Raw genomic sequence first — 22,517 nt, 5'->3', positions numbered from 1 at the left:
TGCTAGTCTTTTATCAGACACATGAATTGCAAATATATTTTCTCTCATTTTGTGAATTATCTTTTTTCTTTTTTTTAGGATATTTATTGATTATGCTATTACAGTTGTCCCATGTCCACCCCTTCACTCCACTCCATCCTGCCTCCCTCCCTCCCACATTCCCCTCTATAGTTCATGTCCATGGGTCATACATATAAGTTCTTTGGCTTCTACATCTCCTATACTATTCTTACCCTCCCCCTGTCTATTTTCTACCTACCATTTAGGCTACTTATTCTCTGTACCTTTTCCCCTTCTCTCCCCCTCCCACTCCCCTGTTGATAACCCTCCATGTGAGCTCCATTTCTGTGGTTCCATTCCTGTTCTAGTTGTTTGCTTAGTTTGCTTTTGTTCTTGTTTTAGGTGTGGTTGTTAATAACTGTGAGTTTGCTGTCATTTTTACTGTTCCTATTTTTTATCTTCTTTTTCTTAGATAAATCCCTTTAACATTTCCTATAATAAGGGCTTGGTGATGATGAACTCCTTTAACTTGACCTTATCTGAGAAGCACTTTATCTGCCCTTCCATTCTAAATGAAAGCTTTGCTGGATAGAGCAATCTTGGATGTAGGCCCTTGCCTTTCATGACTTGGAATACTTCTTTCCAGCCCCTTCTTGCCTGTAAGGTCTCTTTTGAGAAATCAGCTGACAGCCTTATGGGAACTCCTTTGTAGGAAACTGTGTCCTTTTCTCTTGCTGCTTCTAAGATTCTCTCCTTATCTTTCATCTTGGGTAATGTAATTATGATGTGCCTTGGTGTGTTCCTCCTTGGGTCCAGCTTCTTTGGGACTCTCTGAGCTTCCTGGACTTCCTGGAAGTCTATTTCCTTTGCCAAACTGGGGAAGTTCTCCTTCATTATTTGTTCAAATAAGTTTTCAATCTTTTGTTCTTCCTCTTCTCCTTCTGGCACTCATGTAATTCGGATGTTAGAACGTTTCAAGATGTCCTGGAGGTTCCTAAGCTTCTCCTCATTTTTTTGAATTCTTGTTTCTTCCTTCTTTTCTGGTTGGATGTTTCTTTCTTCCTTGTGGTCCACACTGTTGATTTGAGTCCCAGTTTCCTTCCCATCATTGTAGGTTCCCTGTACATTTTCCTTTGGTTCTCTCAGCATAGCCTTCATATTTTCATCTAATTTGCAACCAAATTCAACCAATTCTGTGAGCATCCTGATTACCAGTGTTTTGAACTGTGCATCCGATAGGTTGGCTATCTCTTCCTTGCTTAGTTGTATTTTTTCTGGAGCTTTGATCTGTTCTTTCATTTGGGCCATTTTTTTTTTTTTCTAGGAACGCCTGTTATGTAAAGGGGCGGAGCCTTAGGTGTTCACTGGGGCGGGGTGATGCTGGTCTGCTGGTCACTGCACTGTGATGCTGTACATGGGGGAGGGGGCGAGAGGGAGCAATGACACTTGCTCCACTCTCTGCCGGATTTCAGTCACTCCCTCTGCCACCCACAATCAAATTGGGCTCCTCTGGTGCTGATTCCCGAGTGGGTGGGCCTGTGCACGCTCTAGGTCCCTGTGGGTCTCTTCAGCGAACTCTCCTGTGAGGCTGGGAGTTTCTCCTGCTGCCGCCTCAACCCCCACTGGTGTTTTCAATCAGAGGTTTGAGGCTTTATTTCCCTGAGCTGGAGCCCTGGGTTGCGGGATCTGCTTTGCTCTCCCTCCGTTCCTCCCAGTTTATCTACGTGTGAATGTGGGTCCTCTGGGTCTGCCAGCCACCACCGTGTGGGGTCTGCTAGCTGCAGCCTGGCCTGCTGCGTTCCACAATCTGCCACCTCACTGGGTCCGCCAGCCGCTGCCTTGCTGCAAGTCCTGTCTGCCCCAGCTGCCCGTCTCCGCCCCTCCTACTGGTCTGGATTAATGTTTCTTCTTTATCTCCTTGGTTGTCGGGCTTCCATACAGTTCGATTTTCTGTCAGTTCTGGTTGTTTTTTGTTTTCAAATTGTTGTTGTTCTTCTTTTGGTTGTTGGAGGAGGCACAGTGTGTCTACCTACGCCTCCATCTTGGCCGGAAGCTCTATCTTTTTTCTTGATAGTATATTTTGATGCCCCAAAGTTTTAAATTCTTAAGATGCTCAATTTATCTGTTCTTTTGTTCCTTGTGCTTTTGGTGTTATATTTAAGATTTTGTAGCCTAACCCAAAATCACGAAGTTTATAACTGTATTTCCTTTTAAGAGGTTTTTTAAATGTTATTTTTTATAGTTTTAACCTTTATATTTAGGTCTTTGATCCATTTTGAGTTAATTTTTGTTTATAGTGTGGGGTAGGAGTTCAGCTTTATTTGTTTCCAAATGACTATATAGTTATTTATTACTGTCTTTTGAAAAGACTCTTTGGTCATTGAATGGCTTTGGCCCTCTTGTTGAAAATCAGTTGCTTGCAATGTGAGGGTTTTTTGTATGGACTCTAATTCTATTCCGTTGATCTGTGTGTCTGTCTGTCCTTAGGCCAGTTCTACACTGTTTTGATTACTATAGCTTTGTAGAAGTTTTGAAACTGAGATGTGAGTCCTCCAACTCTGTTCTTTTTTTTTTTTCTAGATTGTTTTGGCTCTTCAGGGTTCTTTGCATTTTCATAATGAATTTAGGATCAGCTTGCCTATTTCTGCAAAAAAGGCAGTTGGAATTTTGATACAGATTGTATGAATCTACAGATCAATTTGTGGGAGTATTGCCATCTTAATTATAGTAAGTCTTCCACTCCGTAAATATAGACGTCTTTCTCTTTATTTAGGTCTTTAATTTCTCTGAATAATATTTTGTAGCTTTCTGTGTACAAGTCTCTCACCTCCTTGGTTAAATTTATTCTTCTTAAGTATTATATTCATTTACTTTTTATTCAGTTCTAAATGGAATTGTTTAGCTCTGGAACCTGGAGCCAATTTCTTAAATTTTCAAAGCTTCAGTTTCTGCACATGTAAAATAGAAATTAAATACCTATTTTTTCCAATTGTGAGAATTAAATGAACTCCACAGATGGTTCAGATGGTTCAGGCTAAATGTTAAATATTAGACTGTGGGCTCTCTGAGGGAAGGAGTTTTGTCTTACATATTTTTGTGACACACTCTTCCCCAGCTTAGATATCACCTGTTGGTACTGAAGGAATGTAGGAGGGTGGAAAAATTGAATTATATCACATTAATTTCAGTTCTTAAGTTTTTTTTTTCTTTTTTAAAATTTTTATTGTTATTCAGTTCTTAAGTTTGAAAGCTAATGTGGATTGGGAGTTAGGTACACTAATTCCTCCTTATACCCACATATTTTGATATGAATTGTTTTCTTACATGTGTAAATAAGCCTTGCACAATAATTTTTCCACCTCTTAACATACTGAAGTTTCTTTTCAGGATGGTTGAGTGGTGGGCCTTGGCTTTACTAAAGGAGTCGGAAAGCAGGCATCCATTGCGTTGGTGAACTCACAGCCTTTTTTTATATGACAAAATTAAGTGAAATTAAAGTGCCTTAAGTTATGAAATTTAAGTTACAATATTAGAGAACCAAGTGTTTCAGTTGCATTTTAATATCTATTATGAAAAGTTATAACTAATTATTAAATTAGTTATAAAAACTTCTGAGTGTTCTGTGATGTAATTTCTAAAATTTGTGTATTGTTTCAGAAAATACACAAGTGATATTTATTTTGTAAGTATAAAACAGAGGTAGCTTTAAAACTTGGCCTCACGATGAACAGAGCATTGGATCTCACTCTGAGTGTAACAACAGCTCAGTTATCTAAGAACTTGTGTTTCTTCTGTCTCCCTAGCAGAGTCAGGGTAAGAGTGCCTTTGTTCTGTTTAGTGGCTGGATTAACTATTAATGATATTCTGCTGTGGTAAGAAACCTGTAGACAGTTTTCAGGGATTAATTTCATTACATTTCATTGGTAATCGAGGGCAGAGATGTGAGGCTAAAAAAATTAGGAAATTATTTAAACACTCATATTTTTATAGTTGAATGCATTTTTGTATTTAGTTGTTCCTGAAATTTTTTAAAAATCAAAATTACAAAACAATGGGAACATACTGTAAGCTGAACTAGAAAGTTTTATCGTGCTCCATATGGTGTGAAGATGGGTAATCTGGGGTCTTGGGTCCAAGCAACTGTCTCTTCTTTTCTCTGCCTTCTTGCTTGCTGGCTTCCATGGGGTGGGTGAGGATGGGAATCACAATTTGAGGGTATTGAGCCACTTTTCTTGCTATAATTTGGAAATCAATACCAGACCTTTAAAAAAAACCCTAATATTTGGTTTGGATTATAAATTGCACTCAGAATAATAGTTTCAAAGGTGACAGAAGGAAAAAAATTTCCTCTAGTAAATGAAGTGTTTGATAAGTGGCAGCAGCAGCTACCTTGATTGAAATCTCTAGACCAGAAACGTCACCAGCCTATTACCTTCTCCTCCTCCTTCAGTCCCCACCCCACCTCTGCCTCAGTGTAGAGTTTGTAGTGAACTTTGTGGTTGCCTGGCCCTGTACCATATTCAGGAACGTAAGAAATTCTGTTTAGGAATTATGGCATAGATAATTTGATACTGGGAACGACTACTTTTAAGGAAGAGGGGGTGAAATTGAGGTTTTTGTTTTGGAATATAAAATCAAAACCTGAAGTAAGATTAGCTTATGTTGTAATTGAAAAATATGTACTGAGTTTTAGAATGAACAAAGAATGTATTGTCTTGATTGTTTTTGGCATACCTTTTTCATACTAAGTTTTATCATACCTTTTTCATACTAAGTTTTATATAATATGATTGGGTAGCTTTTAAGTAATATTGCAATTAAAATGAAGGATATTTTTGCAGACTATTTAAGAGTGTTACATTTTTTTATCCCTGTTAGTCTTTGATAATCAAATAATTATCATTCTTGAGACACTTACAGTAATACTATTCTCATTAATTTTTGTCATTAGTTCCTAATCTTCTTAACTCCTTTTATATCTTCATTTGTTGGTAGGTTTCCTTGGGCTTCTAACTTTTCTTAAGTATCTTCTGTCAACTCTGTCAACTGTTACGTCTTTCGTTGCAGAATTTTTGTTTTCACTTGGCTCTGGATTTGCATTTTGTTTGAGTTGTTGGATTGTATGACTGTCAGTGAGAGATTGACAGAGAAGGCATCTGATGGGGGGAATAGAACCTGCTGATAAGCAGGGACAGGTTTTTGTTCACTAATGATTACTCTTATTTGCACAATTTTTACTTTTCGGCGTGATCTCATAATAGAGAAGACTTGAATAATGAATGCTAGAGTAACAAGAACTCCTTTTTAGGCTCGACTGATCTTCAGGGCGTTGATATTCATAGATGTTTCAGAGAGCTTGCTTTTACTCCTGACGCTTTATGGAGAGTCTCTTATGTGTCAGTTTTTTGAATTTGACCCAGAATCTCCATGTTCCGTATTGGACTACTTGATCTCAGATGGTAATGTCAGGGATTGACATCTGAGCCGGAGAACTGTCTGTAGGCCCTGTTTTGCATTTAAAGGGGAGCCCCTTAAAAATATTCCTAAGCTTAAATTGGAGACACCAAGAGAGAAAGCTCTAAGTATGCATCCCGAGGCAGCAGAACCTGAACCTGTGAAATAGACAGGAGAAGCGGTTGGTGGTGATTGGAGAAAAGGACTTGGGATCAGAGAGCAGTTGATCTGCCGAAGCGTTAAGGTGAAGAACAGTCGCTCTGAGCATTTGGTAACAAAAACTGAGGTTAAAGAGCTGCCCTTTCTTCTGAACAAGATTCTGGTTCTTAGGCATTTTTCTATTTTTGTGGTATTATCCTATAATTTGAGGTAACCTGAGCACATACATACCTGTATATTATAGCCTGAAATGCCTCCAAATATGTTAATATATAGGCAGTAATTTCTAAAAAGTCCTTCTTAGCCTTGGCTGGAGTGGCTCACTTGGTTGGAGCGTAGTCCCATAAACCAAAAGGTTGCTGGTTTGATTCCTGGTCAGGACAAGTCGGGGCACGTGCTTGGGTTGCAGGTTTGGTCCCCAGTGGGGGCGTGTACAAGAGGCATCTGATAGATGTTTCTCACATTGATGTTTCTCCTTCTCTCCTTCTCCCTTCACTTCTCTATAAAATAATAAGTAAGTAAATAAAAAGTCCTCCATATATACCCAAAATAAAAATCAGATTTGTGGATTATCATGTAATAAATATGATGGATGACAGGAAGTTTAGTAAATCTGTTGGAATAGCATTCATGGCAAAAAGCATGCAAGTCTAAAAATTTAGGTAGAGCTATTTGCCCAGTTACTATCTTACTTAATTTCCACGTTGTGAAAGTAAGGATACTATGTGAGCTCATGCTTGGTGTTTAGTGATCTAAAGGACATGGGAGTGTGTCATCTCTCTAACATCTCTGTGTTAGTCTTAGGCTGTTAGTCTTAGGATTTTAGGTGAATTCAGGGCCAGTTTTTCTTTTAGGCTGTCTGAGTCTTGGAAGCACCTTCCGTACTGGACTTAGTTTTGATAGTAGTTGCTGGTAATTGCCTTTTCCTGGTCCGGGTTCTTACCAATTGCCTCAGGTCTGGACTCATAACCCTAAGTGTTCCAGGATTCTTCAAAGTCATGTGACTGAGTGGAAAGCGAAATGTTAGAGACAGTAAGCTGTAACTGAACAATTAAACTACTCATCTTTACAAGGAATTTGAGTATCTTTTAAAGTGAGTATAATGAGAATAAGAGTATCATGAAGGTCTGTAGATTGGATAGAAGAGAATTACTGGGGAAAATCCCGGTGAATTGGTTTTTCTTTCTTGGTGTATAAGGTGGTAAGTGAGAAGGGTATGATGTTACATACCAAACAGTTATTTTAATTAAGAAAGCCAACTAATTGTGATGATTTTAATTGATTGGAGATACGAGAAAATAGCATTTAAGAAACTGATTTAAAAGAAGGCTGAAATGTTCTGCTTGGGTTGCTAGGTCCTTGGAAATTTAGCTCTAGGCCTCAAGAGACAGTAATCTTTTGGAGAGGATAATGTTATTGCCATCAGTTCATTTTTTTCTTCAAATTTCTTCTTTATAAATTCATGTTCATGTAGGTTTTGGTGGATATCCTTCTAGCTCTATAGTTGTTTGAATCGCTGATTAACTGTATCTGGAGATGTAGGTTTAAGGAAACTGAGTTCACTAGTTGTAACTTTAACACTAGCTAGACTAGAATAGGCTAAGATGACCATGAAAGTATCAACAAGTAAGTGTGAATTGGAGTGACGGTTCAGTTTCCTATCCTTAAGGAAGCTGTCGTCTCAATGGAGTCAAACAAGTAATGAGTATATTTTGGTAATTCTGTAATGCAAGTGTGTATGGTATAGAGAGGGACAGAGGTGGAGAACTGTATAATGTCTGGGAAGGTGTCAGGGAGGAGATAACGATTGGTCTGAGATTAGAAAATTGAGTTGGGTGTGCAAGGGAAACAAACTGGACAGTGGCATTCCAGGGAGAGCAAACTGGGTAAGAAGAGACTTGGTGGTGCGAGAAAGTAAGGTGTGTTTGGGAAATCATGGAGAGAGTTCAGCATTTCCAGAGCATAAAATAAAATAAAAAGGAGAATGGTGGTAATGACATCCCAAATGAGACAGGAGTATTAGTCTAGTGTCTCTCAAAAATTTCTGCTTGGAGGGGCAAAGATGAGGCTCTCTGAGATAGAGACTGTAAAAGGAGACATTAGATATAGAAATTGATAAAGGTTAGTTTTAGACATTGTGTTTGAAGCATATAGGGACCATCTAGGTGAAAATATGTAATGGGGTTGTTGAAGGATATATAGTTCTGGCAGAGGAGAGTATTGGGCTAGAAATTCAGAGTTGGTCATCATCCATGGCCTTACAGTTGGTGAATGTCAAGGGTGTAGATAGAAGAGTCAGTGAGTCAAAAGAGGGTCATGCGAGTATCACCAACATTTTAAGGTCTGGGTGAAAAGAGATGACCCAAGGAAAGGACCCAGAGTTAGGAGAATCATAAAAATATAAAAGCATTAAAAAAACCCCTCTTATGTTGTTTTATAATGGCTCTTAGAAATTAGCACAAAATTTAACCATACTTTTAAGTGTGTTTATTCAAATTGCTACTTGCTTATTTTCTTTGTGAAATAAGGAAGCGTGGTCTTTTTTGTACTCATTGTCTTGAATGTATAAATAGAGAAAGTGGGTGTTTGAATAAATATGTATTTACAAGGTTGTAGTACTATTGCTCTGGAAGAACTGAAGAATGGTGAAGAGTAATTGAGAATTGGTGGGGGTGGGGTAAGGTGTAAGTTTTTAAAATGTGACCTTTAAAAGCACACTGGAAGTCTTCATCAATTCATAGACCAAAATAAATTCTAGAAGAGTACAAGATTTACATGCAAAATAAAATTACAAAACATATTAGAGGAAAATAGGATGACATTAAAAAATTTTGGTGTGGGAAAAGTCAGCTTAACAGGAAGACATAATTCATAAAGGAAAAGATTAGTCGACTTAATTGAAGAAAAATAAAGTATAGGGTCCCAGATACTATGAATGAAGTAGAAAAACAACCAACTAATTTTGGGGAAATATTTGCAGCGTACTAAGTGTGGTCATGGGAGTAGATGACTCAAGTGATCAGAGGTTCAGGAGACTATGAGGAGATTATTGAGGAAGCCATGGTCTTAGTCAAGAGTTTTCGGAAGTCATATCAGCATGAGCATCAAAGCCCCTGAGGGATATGGCAGGTATTGTAGTGGAATTAAACTCAGTGACGTGGCTTTTGGAGTTCTTCAAGACTGTAGGGAGTAACCAGACCCATGGATGGTATTGATAAGGTATTGAGTAGATGGTAGCATAGATGGAAGCTGGGGCTCAAAGGATATGATAGTAACAATACTTGTGAACATTCTTGAACCTTTCAGTCCTTATGGAGTTGTAAACAAATCTGAAGGTTTGAAGAAAATGTGAAAATGTTAGAAACCTTTTCATGTATTATTTGAAACTGTTTGGTCTGGAAATCCCAAAGTCACCAGACATAAAATGCTTTAGAGCTTTAACTTTCCTTCCTGATGTTATAAGATGGGCATAAACTTCATTCTAGCTGTTTAGTTTAATCTTGGGTCTTTCAGTTTCAGTGCACAGCTTTTATATAGATACACTGAAGTGTGAACCTTTGTCTTTTGCGGGGGAAAATTGCTGCGATGAAGACAGATTCAAGTGTAACCTCATGTCTGAAGTGGCTGGTTGATTAACTGGGAAAAATTCTCTACATAGGGAGGCCGAGACATGGGTTAAACGTAAATTTCCACATATAATAACACTCCAGTGATAAAAAGGTACCTGCTGAGGCCAGTAGTAAGAGGGAGAGGGTGGATTAAAACTATGGAAAGGCTATTTAAAATGGTACAAAACTAGTATATATACCTTGTTAACCCATTTGAAAATATTTATTTAGGATTACTGTCCTTTGCTAGGCACGAGCTACCTACCAGCAGGTAGAGAGAGCTTATGTGCCAAGCTTGCGACTATACAACTTTCATGGATTATTTTATTTTATATTCACAACAGCTCTTCACATAGAAATGACTGGGTTGGTCAAAAAGTCCATGTGGTTGTTTTTTCCAGAAATGAAAGGCAAATTTTTTGTTTCTACCAATAATTTAATTGATTTGGATATTTTGCATACGTTGGCTATGTCCCACTATTGGCTTCTATTGGGTAGAGGCAGGTGTGCTGCTAAACATCTTGCAATGCATAAGACATCCCCGCAGCAAAGAATTATTTGGCCAAGAACTTTGGAAACCATTTTTCACATGGTTGATCAGTCACAGCACCTCCCCCATACACTGCACAAATCGTTTTTTGCGTTTCAGTTGTATTTTTACCTGTATTGAAATAATAAAGCATAATATGCCAAAAATGTTGCGTATTTTCTTCCATCTTCAGTATTAAAATGGCTGCACAAAAATTCATCAATTTTGATGTTTCTTTTTTAAATGCACACTGATATGACAGCTATCACAATACAATCTAACAGAATTGTTTCAAATGAAGTTAAAGATAACTATTCACCACTAGAGCCATCATATGGAAAAACTAAATGAATTTTTTGGCCAGCCCATTATTCCCATTTCATAGAAGAGGAGATAGAGCAGGGATGTCAAACTCCTTTTCTCCAGAGGCCACATCAGCCTAACGGTTGCCTTCAAAGGGCCGAATGTAATTTTAGGACTGATAAATGTAACTACTTCATAACTGTTAAGGAGTTGAAATTACATTCGGCCCTTTGAAGGCAACCGTTAGGCTGATGTGGCCCCCGGTGGAAAGGAGTTTGACACCTTTGAAATAAAGGCTTAGAGAGTTTGAGTAATTTCCTCAAGGTCATGTGGCAATCAAAGATGATGGACGTGCCTGCTTTTGAATCCGAGGCTACTTGGTGGCAGAGCCCAAGTGATCTCTTAAACACTGGGCTCTTTTTAATCTGGCAGGGGGGCATTATTTAATCTGGCAGGGGGGCATTACTGAGCGTTCACTATGGTAGTAGGTGCCAGGCTTTGTAATACATGTAAAAATTCTCAAGGTAAGTTTCATCATCATCATCTCAGTTTACCACAGTGCTCTGTGCTCTCCCCAGGGGTTAGCTGGTTTGGCTATAACCTGTGGTAGATTCTATCCTCTGGGTATTCATACCAGTTTTATCATGCCCATTGGATGAAGTTGTAAGCTTAAGCAATTTGGAAAAGTCTTTCTTGTAACAGCATGAAGAAGATATTCCTGTACAGGACCATTGTATCTTATGCTACTAATATTTATTCCTTTTTTCATCACATTTTCTCATATTCTTTTATTTTCTATTCAAGACTTGTAGAACTTAAAATTTGTTTTACCCTTTAAAAAACCTGAAATTATTGAAGTATACTTTTATTTTTGGTATGTGAGCTTTTAATTATGAATAGGAAAACCCAGTTACAAAAAGGAAAACAGATTTACCTGTGAAATAGTCTGGCTAATAAGACCATGCCAGTTTTATCATGTAAAATTATGTGCTTTAGGTTAATCATTAGTTATTTTCCTTATTTTTCCTCTTCTCCCTGTTATTTTTACCTCTTCTTCCCTTTTCGTCTGCTACCGTTTTTCCAAATCAGTATGAAACAATTATCTTTTAATGAAGTTGAATTGGTGCATACATTGCTGTTTGAGGTGGCATTGTCAGTTCTTTCCTAAAAGGAGAAGTAGATTATGTGCTAGGTAACTGGGTGTTGCTGTTCACTTGTGCTGTATGCGAAGGAGGAGGGGAAAATTAAGGTAAAATACAAGTCTTTCTCTAAAGGAGTTAGGAAATGGATAATAAACATATCTTTAATTAAAGACAGTCAGGAAATTATAATGAACGTTAAATTTTAATCTATAAATTGGGGGTCTGGTTTACTATTTCATTCTTAAGTGACAAAAATGATTCACTGAGCCATATTTTTCAGGGCTGGTGAAACAGAAGTAACTAAGGGTTGCATATCTGTTCATCACAGCCTGTAACTTTATTACCCAGGAGTCTCAAATTATCTAGTATGTTGAATCTAGTCATTAGCAGTTCTTGTTTATATTTTAATTTGCTGCATTTAAAATCTTCATGTAGAGCGAGGCTTGTTCTACCTTAAAAAAAAAAAAACACCCCTCTGCTTAAAAGAGATGGTACTTCCTGCTTTCATAAACAGTCATGTGCATAGTTTAGCGAGGCCTGATGCCTCTGGAGCTTTTTCCCTTTATAGCACCATTGAATCCCAGTCCTAACAGAAGTACTGCGAATCTTGTGGCCTCATTTTGAACAAAAGGGATTAGAGAAGAAAAAGCTCTTGATATAAGACTTGAAAGCAAGGGCAGGCAATCTTGGTTGTGAATATTTTCTGATTTTTCCAGAAATCAAGCAGAAGATTGAGCTGCTGATGTCAGTTAACTCTGAGAAGTCGTCCTCTTCAGAAAGGTACAGCTACATCTCTTGCATGAACAATTAATGGTGTAGCATTGCTAAGAAACAAACCAGGATATATTTTTCTCTTGTCAAGTTTGCTATATAATGTATTGTACTGCATGCTGGTCATTGTGCTGTATTGAAGATGTGTATTTGGGCAAGCTGTTCTGCTTTTACAAAGGGTAATTGATTTAAAAAAAAATAGTGAAGCTTAGTCAGCTGCAGCATGCACACCATAACACAGCAGACTGCTGGTTGATATATGACAGCTGTTGAAGGCTTTAAAATATGATTTACTTGGCTAAAAAACAAACAACTCTTGCTTCTTTAAAGGACATGCTAGTATTAGATTTTCTCTCTGTATTTTGACATTGTTGCTACACAAAATTACCAACACTATTTGTAAGATCTAGGTTAAAAATACTTGACTTTTGGTTGTAATAAATATTTTCTTATGTGGAAAGGGAGTGTCGTTTGTAAATAGCTTAGGAATTGCAAACCCACAGATTAGTCACATTCTGAAAGAGAGATATGATGCTTCTTCAAGTCTGTGCTAGGAAATGGAACAGTCACTGCATGCAGTAATGGTTCATGCCTGCAGGTAAGGACAAAATGACTCAAGTATTTTTAAAGCAATTATTTTATCTGTCAATCAAATGATTGTACCAGTAAGGAGATAGTTCCTTAAAGTGGCAATTTACTTAATAAATAGAATTAATGGTATTTTTATCTCAGGTCAGAAATGAGGCTATAGTTGCCTATTTTGCTGTGTGATTATTGTGTTCACTTCTGTTTACCAAAATTTTGTATGCTACCTAATGTTTTAAATTGGGGTTCTTGGACATATAGTTGGTGCTTATCTTTCTGTCGATAACCTAGTAATAGTTTATACGTAATGTTGGTATTTTGTATTTTAGGTGTGTTGATTTATTTTTTCCTTGATTAGTTTTCAGGGTTCTCTTTTTTGTTCATAGATTTAATATTTAGGAAAACATGATGGAGAAATGATTTGGTAGTAAGGAATGATGTAGGAAAAACACTGGGAAATAATACGTGAAGAACCTAACATGGTTAAAGGGATTTAATTAAAGTACACTAGTGTATGGAGGACACGATCTGATAACAAAATGATGACATTAAATCAATTTATTAGTATAATTACGTGAGGGGCTCCTGGCTATAACTCAGGGCATTACAGATATGGATGATGTTACTGCTTTCTTCAGAGATTGAAAAGAGAAAAATTTAGGCACATTAATGTTTATTTTTATGTAGCTCTGTCTTCTGGTTTGTGGCTAACCATTCGTTCTTAAGCATTCTATTTGCTGAGATGAAAATAATCTTTAGCGTTGTGAATGTTCTGCCAGTAAAATGGTGGTGATGGGAAGGGGAGAGGGTGGTGGTGTAAAAAGTGAATGGTCTAGGAAGAGCATTCTTAATAGGATGACAGCAGTAATTATGTTGGCTTTTTTGAGTAGCGTGAATTCTCTATTGATAAATTGAGAGTTGAACAGAATAGACTCGTATTATTGAGAAATTAGGAATGAGGGAGGTGTTTAATGGTTAAAATACATTCTTTTATGGAAAGATTCTTAAAATATTTTGGTGATTACATTTATTTAATTATTTATTGTTATTATTATTAATTTTACCTAAGCTCCTGTGGGTATATTTGATCAAAAGGGAGGATGCATGTGGCCACTGTTTTAAAGTTTAGAAATCAGCTGTTATGCTTATAACAACTTTATATACAATTTTACCAGAGCTTGCTTGTTTTGTTTGTTATTCTTGCCTTGTTTGATACTCCAAATATCTTACGCATATATTTGGAAGTTAAGATATGCTGACTTAGTGATATATGTGGTTTATGGGTCAGCCAACACTTTGCAAACATAGGGATTGTTTTATTAATATAGTGAAAATAGAAGTCCCCCCTCCCTTTTTTTGAAGTCATACAGTGATGAATAGTCAAGTCAGTTGTCTTTTAAATTTGTTTGGAATATCTTGAAAAATAAGAATTAGAGTTAGAAAGAAATTTATGGCCTAGTAGCACTATATCCTGCCAGGAATTTAATAGCTTGTAGTGTCATGTAGCATTATCACCACATTCTTTAATTCCTTATTCACTAGTTACCTAAATTTTAAAAGTCTTTGACTAGTTTTTTTTTTTTTTTTTTTAATTAGTTGCTTGAGGCATGACCTAAGTCTTAAAGATACTTGGAATTTCAGATGGTCACTATTTCCATTACTCCTTATTGGTGGGAAGGATGAAGAAACCCAGTCTTCTTTAAAGAGGGAAAAGCTACTTGTTTGTAAGAAACCAAGTTATCATTTGCCTCAATTGATTTTGCTCACTGCAGTGTAGAATGGTCTTTTGATATTTCAGGGAACCAAGTGGAGAAACGATACTTGTAACAACAGTGATATGTTCCGAATAATTTTTTTTATCTCTCGTATATAACCTGAATTCCTTCACGGGAATTTCTAGTCTTGTGACAGCTAGTATTTATTGAATTTTTTCAGACAATTTTGTAAAATGGGAAAAGCAGAACAAAAAACCTAACTTTTTTTAGACTCAATTATCTTCCATTGAAAAAAATACAAATATGATTTGAAGTAATGTGATAATGGAATTTTGGAGATTTTTGCAGGGGGCTAGATTAGGAAATGTTCTCTAACAGATCTCAATACACAGTGAAACTTGCAATTACATATTCACCTTTAACAGAAGAGTGGAGGTCCAACAAATGCCATTTTGTAGGGGAGGCATGAGGTAGTGCTGTTCTGTTCAGAATGGCAGACTCATAGGATGAAAACCAGTGGAGTGACAAAAATTACTTTTTTGAGTGTTTTATATTTTGGAGAGAGATAAAAATGTCAACTTGATGTATTTTTAAAATTAAGAACAGAGAATAGTATTGAATGAGTTTTAGGAATATGAAGCCTGATTTGTATGTTATTGCCTGGTAAGAGGTAGATATTACCTGTTTCAAGATATTCTATGAATAAATATTACTACTAGTATTTTTTTTGAGTGCCTGTTGAATGAAAGGATGTATTTATCTTAAATGTGTTAGCAACAGAACGACACAGTTTTACTTCCTCATTTACTGAATTTTATGTAAAAAAAAAGTGTGTATATGTATTTGATGCAAAGTCTAGGTTTTCAGATTTTTGTTTCTTGCCTTTTCCAATCTAGAACACTCCTGGGATTTGGAAATTTGTGGGGAGGAGGAGTTAGAGGAGTAGTAATAACAATAACAGCTATAAAAAAGATGGTAGTCATCTATTAAACATTTTTAGATACCAGTTTCAAGTGAGGAGAGAGGACACACATTAGAAATGCCTGCTGGGAGGACTCAGACAAATCATCCCAGAAAGATCCTGAGTGCACGTACTAAAATTATTGTCAAACTGTATTGTCAAACTGTCAAAGCTACTTCTCCAGTTAAGTCCTGAACAAAATTGGGTAACTCTTAATGTACAAGTGGTGAGCCCAGAGTACACAGAGCCATGATCCCAACCCATCTAGACCGACTCCAGGAAGGGCTGAGCAGTTTGTGAGATGAGGGGCCGAGAAGCTGAGACTACACTCACATTAAAGCATTGCAGGAACCTGCTGTTGTTCAGTGTAAATGTAAATGGATGTTTTTGTAATTAATAGACTTTATAATCAGTCAAAAGCTAACTAAATATCAGTGCCTACGAGGTTTGCATTTTCTCAGGGAACAGAAACTAAAAGGATCATTTCTTGTTGTGTGTGTTTGTTTTTGACTTTTTTGGGGGGGGGGTGTGTTAAAAGGGTCCTTATACTGGAATAAAGAAGAAATAGTAGCCCAGATAATTTGCATCTCACATAGCTAGAACATATTTGAATTGGCTAATTGCTAGGTACTGTTTCCAGGAGAAAGGGAGAGAGGAAGAAAGTATAAAAATATTTATGCTGTGGCCTATATTTTAACAGTGCTGTATAAATGGGATTGGTGTGAAGTAATAGAGATTGTATGTTGTCCCTCCCCCAGTGTAAGGACATTCGAAACAGGTAAAGAACCCGTGCTATTTTTGTATGTGCATTTTAATTCCTTTTCTTATTTTGGAGACTCTTAAAGTAAAAAGGGCATATGATAATGCGTGGTTACAGACAGGAAAAAGAATCCTAAAAGAATAAGGAGAAAGGAAGGAGAAAAAAAAAAAGAATGGGAGGTGAAGAGAGAAGGGAGTAAAGGATATTCAGTGGAAATGCAGGAACAGGGTGTTTTTTATTTTCTCCATGTGTCTGGTGAACTAAGTAGTCATGGGAGGAGAGCCAAATTTTACAGAAGATCCTCCATTGTGCTCCTCCTCACACCCCCATCGCCACCCTCACGCCATGCCAGCTCAAAGGGCAAGACAGTCACTGAGAACTGTTTTCCTTTCCCGCCCCCACTCTGCCACTGGGCTTTGTGTCTCTGTTTGTAGATGGGTGTATTTGAGTGGTGTGTATTTTTTCCTGAGTGGTGGGATGAGATGACAGTGGCTGATTGTGTTGTCTTCCCTTCACTCAATTCTTATGCTTTCTTTTGCTTTTATTTAATTTTTTGTAATTTTTTATTGGAGATATATATGGGAAAGTGCACAGGTCATATAGATGATTACGAAATCCAATTTATTGATTTTTTTCCTTTAGCAGTTTATATTTTATATGTATCTAAGAAATCTTTGCCAAGCCCAAGGTCACTAAGGTTTTCTGCTAGGCTTACTTATAGAAGTTTTGGGCTCTTAGTATTAAGTCTTGATTCAGTTTGGGTTTTATTATTAAGGTAAAGATTGAGATTATTTCTACATGACTTTTGAGTTGTGTCTGTTTTTGAACATTATATATACATAAAAAACTCTGTATACTCTATTGGTCTGTTTTCTCCCTCTGATACCAATGTGAGATTCATCCATGTTTTTGTGTATAGTTGTAGTTGATTGCATCTCATTACTGTATTTACTGTATGAATATATCTCACTTTATCCATTCTACTATTGATAAGCACGTGGAATGTTTGCAGTTTGTGACTATTAGAAATAGCACTGCTGTGAGCATTTGTATACATTTTGGTGAATGGACCTATGCGTGCATTTGTGTTGTGTATGTTCTAGGAGTGCAGTTGCTGAACTTTAGTGGACGTTGCCAGTTTTCCAAAGTGAACGTGCGAATCTACACTCTGACCAGCTGTGCTCCAGGTCCTTGTCAACTCACTCCTGTGTATTCTTTCTCTTCCTTTCCCTTACCCCCATTCTCTCTCTCTTTTTTTCTTTCTCTCTCTCAGCATTCTGGTGGGTGTGCCAGTTGAGCCAGAGATGGAACCTTTTTGAGGAGGATTTCAAGCAGATAGGGGACTATTTCTGAGTATTGACTTCGATGAAGGAGATGAGAATTAGAAGCTTAGACCAAACAGGAACCACAGGGTGTAGTCATCTGAGGCACTACTCTCCCACTAAGGATTCTAATCTCTTAACTGGGTCCTTGAGGCCTTGAGGTGTTAATGCTGGTTTTCTGATTTGTTTCAATAGCATAACTATTTCTTCATTTAAACCTATTAGAGGACTATCATGTAAAACATAAAAAATGCTTGGGTTGTGAAGTGGGTAAGTAATCAGAGCCTCAGTTCTTGGTACTCAGCCATCCACCCTTGACAACCCCTTCAAGAGCTCCTCCTCTTTACTTGAAAACCCTGGAGGAAGGGAGGCCTCCTTAGGTCTAAGCAGGAAATTAAGACATTTTTGACATGTTCCAAGTGTTAAATTTTGTATGGTTTATAGTCTCTAAATTAATTTTTATATCACATGCCTCTAAATAAAAATGTGTTATCTTCTAATTTCAGTTTTAAAAAAACTGGACAGTTATTTGAGTTTCCTTCCTGTGGGTCATTATTTATTTGGTCTAGGTGCAAGAGTTTCTCAATTATTTTCTTTGTTATCAATTTAATTTTTGGTCCTGTTTTCTTTGGCGAGTTGCCACATTACAGCCAGAGCAAACTTTCAGAGCACAGGTCACTCTGCTTTGAAGCCCTTTGGCTGTCTTCCCATTGTTCTTGGCATAAAGGTAAACTCCATATCTGTGCCAGTGAGCATCCAAACTCTCCAGCCCAGTTTCAGAGTCCTCTGACGTTGGTCTTGTTTCTCCTACCTGTTGTTTTTGCTGTTGACACCCCTCTCATCACAAGGAAGCCCTGCCTAGGTCAAATGATGCCTATTATAAGACCTTACAGAACTATGTACCTCTCCTTTGTAGCATTGTTACAGCTGCTGTTTGATGGTGAGGAGTATCAATGACGTATGGTTCACTTAATGGTTTACTTACTATTAGCCCCAACTTGGGATCTTAAATAAAGAAGTGCTTTTATCACAAAATATTTTTATTTTATATAATAATTTGCAGCTTACAAATTATGAACTTTGTGGTAAAACTTTTTCAGTATAGGAAGTCATTTCTTTTTATGGTATTGATAGATTAATAAATTATAGCCATATATAGTCAAAAGTAGTCTATATATAAAATCAGATGTGGTCAATTATAGTCATAGGCTAATTTGACTGTTATAACGGGTTAAGGGAACAAATTTTAGGTTTTTCTGTAATCATAAAAATGCACAGTTCATTATTGCATATGTTTTTATGTACAATGTACATATATATACATTTATATGTACATATATTGTCTTAATGTACACTGGAATTAAAGTAAATTTGAACACTTTATGTCTCTTTGCCAAACTAGTAGTATCACACCGTAGCCATGAATTTCCCAAATGTCAGGATGTAGCGTACTACCCCGGTGCAGTTGTCATGGCTGCACTTCACCCTATGCTGTTAATTTACTTAACATCATGCTTTCTTATTTCCCTTTAATTGTGGTAAAGTGTATGTAACACAGACTTTTATAGTGCCTTAAGTTTTTCCAATTACAGTTGACATTTAATGTTATATTAGTTTCAGGTGTACAGCACAGTATAGTGGTTAGACATTTATGTAATTTATGAAGTGATTCTACACCACCCCCTGCAACCAGTCCAGTATCCCTCCTATAAAGCCTTTTAAAAGTTATTTTTTAAACCATGAATATTTGTATCCCTATCAGAACTGAAGAGTCAGTATCATTTTCCTTCAGAAAGAATTACTGTTAAATCCTGTCTAGATTCTGTTGTCTGATAAAGGCTTCAGGCTTGAGCCATATGCTCCTCTGTTTACAAGGGAAATTAAACTGGCAAGTCTCATAAAAGAGCTTAAAAATGTGTTATCACCAAAGTGAGACTTGTTCTTTGATATACTCCGATTGAAAAGAACCTTGGGAAAGGAGTTACTTTCTCAGTATGTAATTAATTTTAATTCAATACCAGGCCCCAAGTATCATCTTAAGATCATTTCGTATTGGGTTGGCCAAAAAGTTCATTTGGTTTCCCCTGTAAGATGGCCCTAGTAAACACTTAGTTGTCTTTAACTTCATTTGAAACAGTTTTTTTAGATTGTATTGTGACAGCTCTCATATCAGCATGCATTTAAAAAAATCATCAAAATTGGTGAATTTTTGTGTAGCCATTTAACATTTAAGATGGAAGAAAATATGCAACATTTTCGTTATATTTTGCTTTATTATTTCCAGAAAGGTAAACACACAACTGAAACGCAAAAAACGATTTGTGTAGTGTATGAGAAGGTGCTGTGACCGATGAAATGTGTCAAAAGTGGTTTGTGAAGTTTCGTGCTGGAGATTTCTCACTAGACGACGCTCCATGGTCGGGTAGACCAGTTGAAGTTGATAGCGATCAAATGAGACATTAATTGAGAACAACCAACATTATACCACAGGGGAGATAGCTGACATACTCAAAATATCCAAATCAAACATTGAAAATAATTTGCACCAGCTTCGATATGTTAATTGCTTTGATGTTGGATTCCACTAAATTAAGCGAAAAAAGTCTTGGTGGTATTTCCACATGTGATTCTCTACTTAAACATAAGGAAAACATTCCATTTTGTTAACAAATTCTGATGGATGATGAAAAGTGAATACTTTATAATAATGTGGGAAGGAATAGATTGTGGGGCAATGAAATGAAGCACCACCAACCAAACCAAAGGCTGGTCTTCATCCAAAGAAGGTGACGTTGTGTATGTGGTGGCACTGGAGGGAGTCCTCTATTATGAGCTCCTTCTGGAAAACCAAATGACTACTTCCTAAGTACTGCTTCCAATTAGGTCACCTTAAAGCAGCACCTGATGAAGAGTGTCTGGAATTAGTCAACAGAAAACGCATAATCTTACATCAGGATAATGGAAGACCACGTGTTTCTTTGATGACCAGGTAAAAACTGTTACAGCTTGGCTGGGAAGTTCTGATTAATACACTGTATTTATCAGACACCACACCTTTGGATTTTCATTTAATTTAGTGTGTACAAAATTGTCTTAATGGAAAAAATTTCAATTCCCTGGGAGACTGCAAAAGGTACCTGGAACAGTTCTTTGCTTAAAAAGATACAAAGTTTTGAGAAGATGGAAGTATGAGGTTGCTTGAAAGATGGCAGAAGGTAGTAGAACAAAATGGTGAACATGTTGTTCAATAAAGTTATTAGTGAAGATGGAAAATGTGTCTTTTAGCTTTACTTAAACCAAACGAACTTTTTGGCCAACACAATGTATCAACAGTGGCATGCACTTTTCACTTAGAGAGCACCCCCCTTCCCCCAAATGGTAGATTAGGGAAGTTTTGAACAAATGTGAGCAGCTATTATAAGAATAATAATGGCTGTTGTGCAATAAAAAAGAGAGCTCTACTTTTTAGAAAATCCTCACTGGAGGATATGTTTATTGATTTTGAGGATGAGAGAGAGAAACATCAATTGGTTGCCTCCCATATGTGTTCTTGTGGGGGATTGAACCTGCAACCCAAGTATGTGCCTCACTGACTGGGGATCAAACCTGCAGCCTTTTGGTGTATGGGACAATGCTCCAACTAACTGAGCTACTCAGCCAGGACAAAATTAACTGTAGTTATAACAATCATATTGCAGATTTCCTTTGTAACAGAATTCTTTATGTGCCAGTAGCTAGAAGGAGTTAAGACTAATTTTGGTGTAGATTACATTTGTCATCCATTCATCATCTGCCCATCCATCCAACATTTATCAGCAGTTGCTATGTGCTGGCCATGCAGTGATTTGGAATTCAGGGAACTGCAAAGGGAGCACAGAAAGCGTAGGATCTTTAAAGAAGAGACTTTGGTGGGTGGCTTACCCCTGTGAGTGCTGAGGCACTGTAACATGGGCACTTCATAGTGGGAGGCCCTTTGTACTCCTTGAAAGAATTATACATAACCAGTAACTGTATTTTGGGGGAGCTTTCATAAAGAATAGAGCTCTGGTGAAGGGGCTACAAACATGTTGCCCACCAAAGGCCAATTAAATGAGTGGCGAGGGCCAGGTGGAGACTCTAGAAAACTGCAGACCACAGCTCCATTTAAAGAGGTAGCTGCTGATTACTTGTGTTGAATACAGGCCAAGTTTGTGCCAGCTCTTGTGATTTTTAGAAGTTGAAGGGGTTTTTTTTTAAAGGTCAGATCTTTTTTATTTTAAATGGTGGTGCAAATTAAACCAAAACAAAACGTCATACGAGCCGAGTACCTGCTATCTACACTCAGCTCAGGGTAACGTTTTTCTGCTGTGCTGCCGCACGTCGACTCACAGTGTGTAAGCGATTGTCCTCTGCAGACTTACTGTAAAGGAATTTCAAAGCCTGAGACTACTAAGCAATATCTGTAGATTGAAGGCATACAAGTCAAATTTTGTCATGCTGAGGAGTATGTCTCTGGGTGTTTCTGACATTTTAAATACGCAAAATCACTAGCGATGACTACTTCAATAACCGCATGCTAAGATCAACAGTTAGTAAGATATCAACTGTGTGGAGTAGGAAGGGCCCCCCCCCAAATACTAATTCCTCAAACTGGATAGTTATTTGTATTTATTTATTGTATGAATGTTTATTAAATACCGATTGTGGTAGAACTTAAGCTTTAGTAAAGTAATCTGAACGTTACAGAAGTGGAACAGTGTTCTGTTTGCACAGCTTTCTCCTTTCCCCTTTTTCCATTTTTCTTTTCCCTCCTCTCCCACAGCCCTCTCCACATTAAAGATTTTGAGTCCGGTTAGAAGAGTACCTCCAGTGCAATAGAGAAAGGGTCAGAGGAAATGCAGGTCAGGGTAGAAGGTTATGATGGAGGAGAGCCAGGTGCAAACCCAGAAGTGTGGCATTTGCCTTACAGCTACTAAAGGTGACTCAAATTTGGCTTTAAATTTCCTGACAGCCAGACTAAAGAAAAAAGTAACATTGTTCTTACTATCTATAAGAAGAAAATATACTAGTTTCTGTAGAACCAAACCTTTTCTTTAACTGAATTATGATTATTTAACATAACCTTCACATATCTCAGAAGATATGTTAATTTATTTTAGAAAATTCAGATTAAAAGAACACAAAAAGCAGCATGGTTTTATCATTAAAGGTCAGTCATCATTAATTTTT

At 37.1% G+C, this 22,517-nt stretch overlaps 1 protein-coding gene across 14 annotated transcripts in view; it reads left to right on the top strand.

Moving 5' to 3' along the window:
- Window positions 1-22,517, top strand: part of SRPK2 (SRSF protein kinase 2) — a 231,135-nt gene that overhangs the window by 80,630 nt on the left and 127,988 nt on the right. For 10 of the 14 annotated variants that reach the window (XM_053926867.1, XM_053926878.2, XM_045193752.3 and 7 more), the window contains one exon: window positions 11,912-11,975. The exons of the other annotated variants lie outside the window; for them this stretch is intronic. In XM_053926867.1, the coding sequence (XP_053782842.1) occupies window positions 11,912-11,975 (64 nt within the window). The remainder of the gene's footprint in view (window positions 1-11,911; window positions 11,976-22,517) is intronic. 14 annotated transcript variants of the gene reach the window in all.

The sequence above is a fragment of the Desmodus rotundus genome, chromosome 6, assembly GCF_022682495.2.
Source record: "Desmodus rotundus isolate HL8 chromosome 6, HLdesRot8A.1, whole genome shotgun sequence".
NCBI classification, from domain to species: domain Eukaryota; kingdom Metazoa; phylum Chordata; class Mammalia; order Chiroptera; family Phyllostomidae; genus Desmodus; species Desmodus rotundus.
Note: the sequence above shows the minus strand (reverse complement) of the source record. Positions and strands in the feature narration are given on the sequence as shown.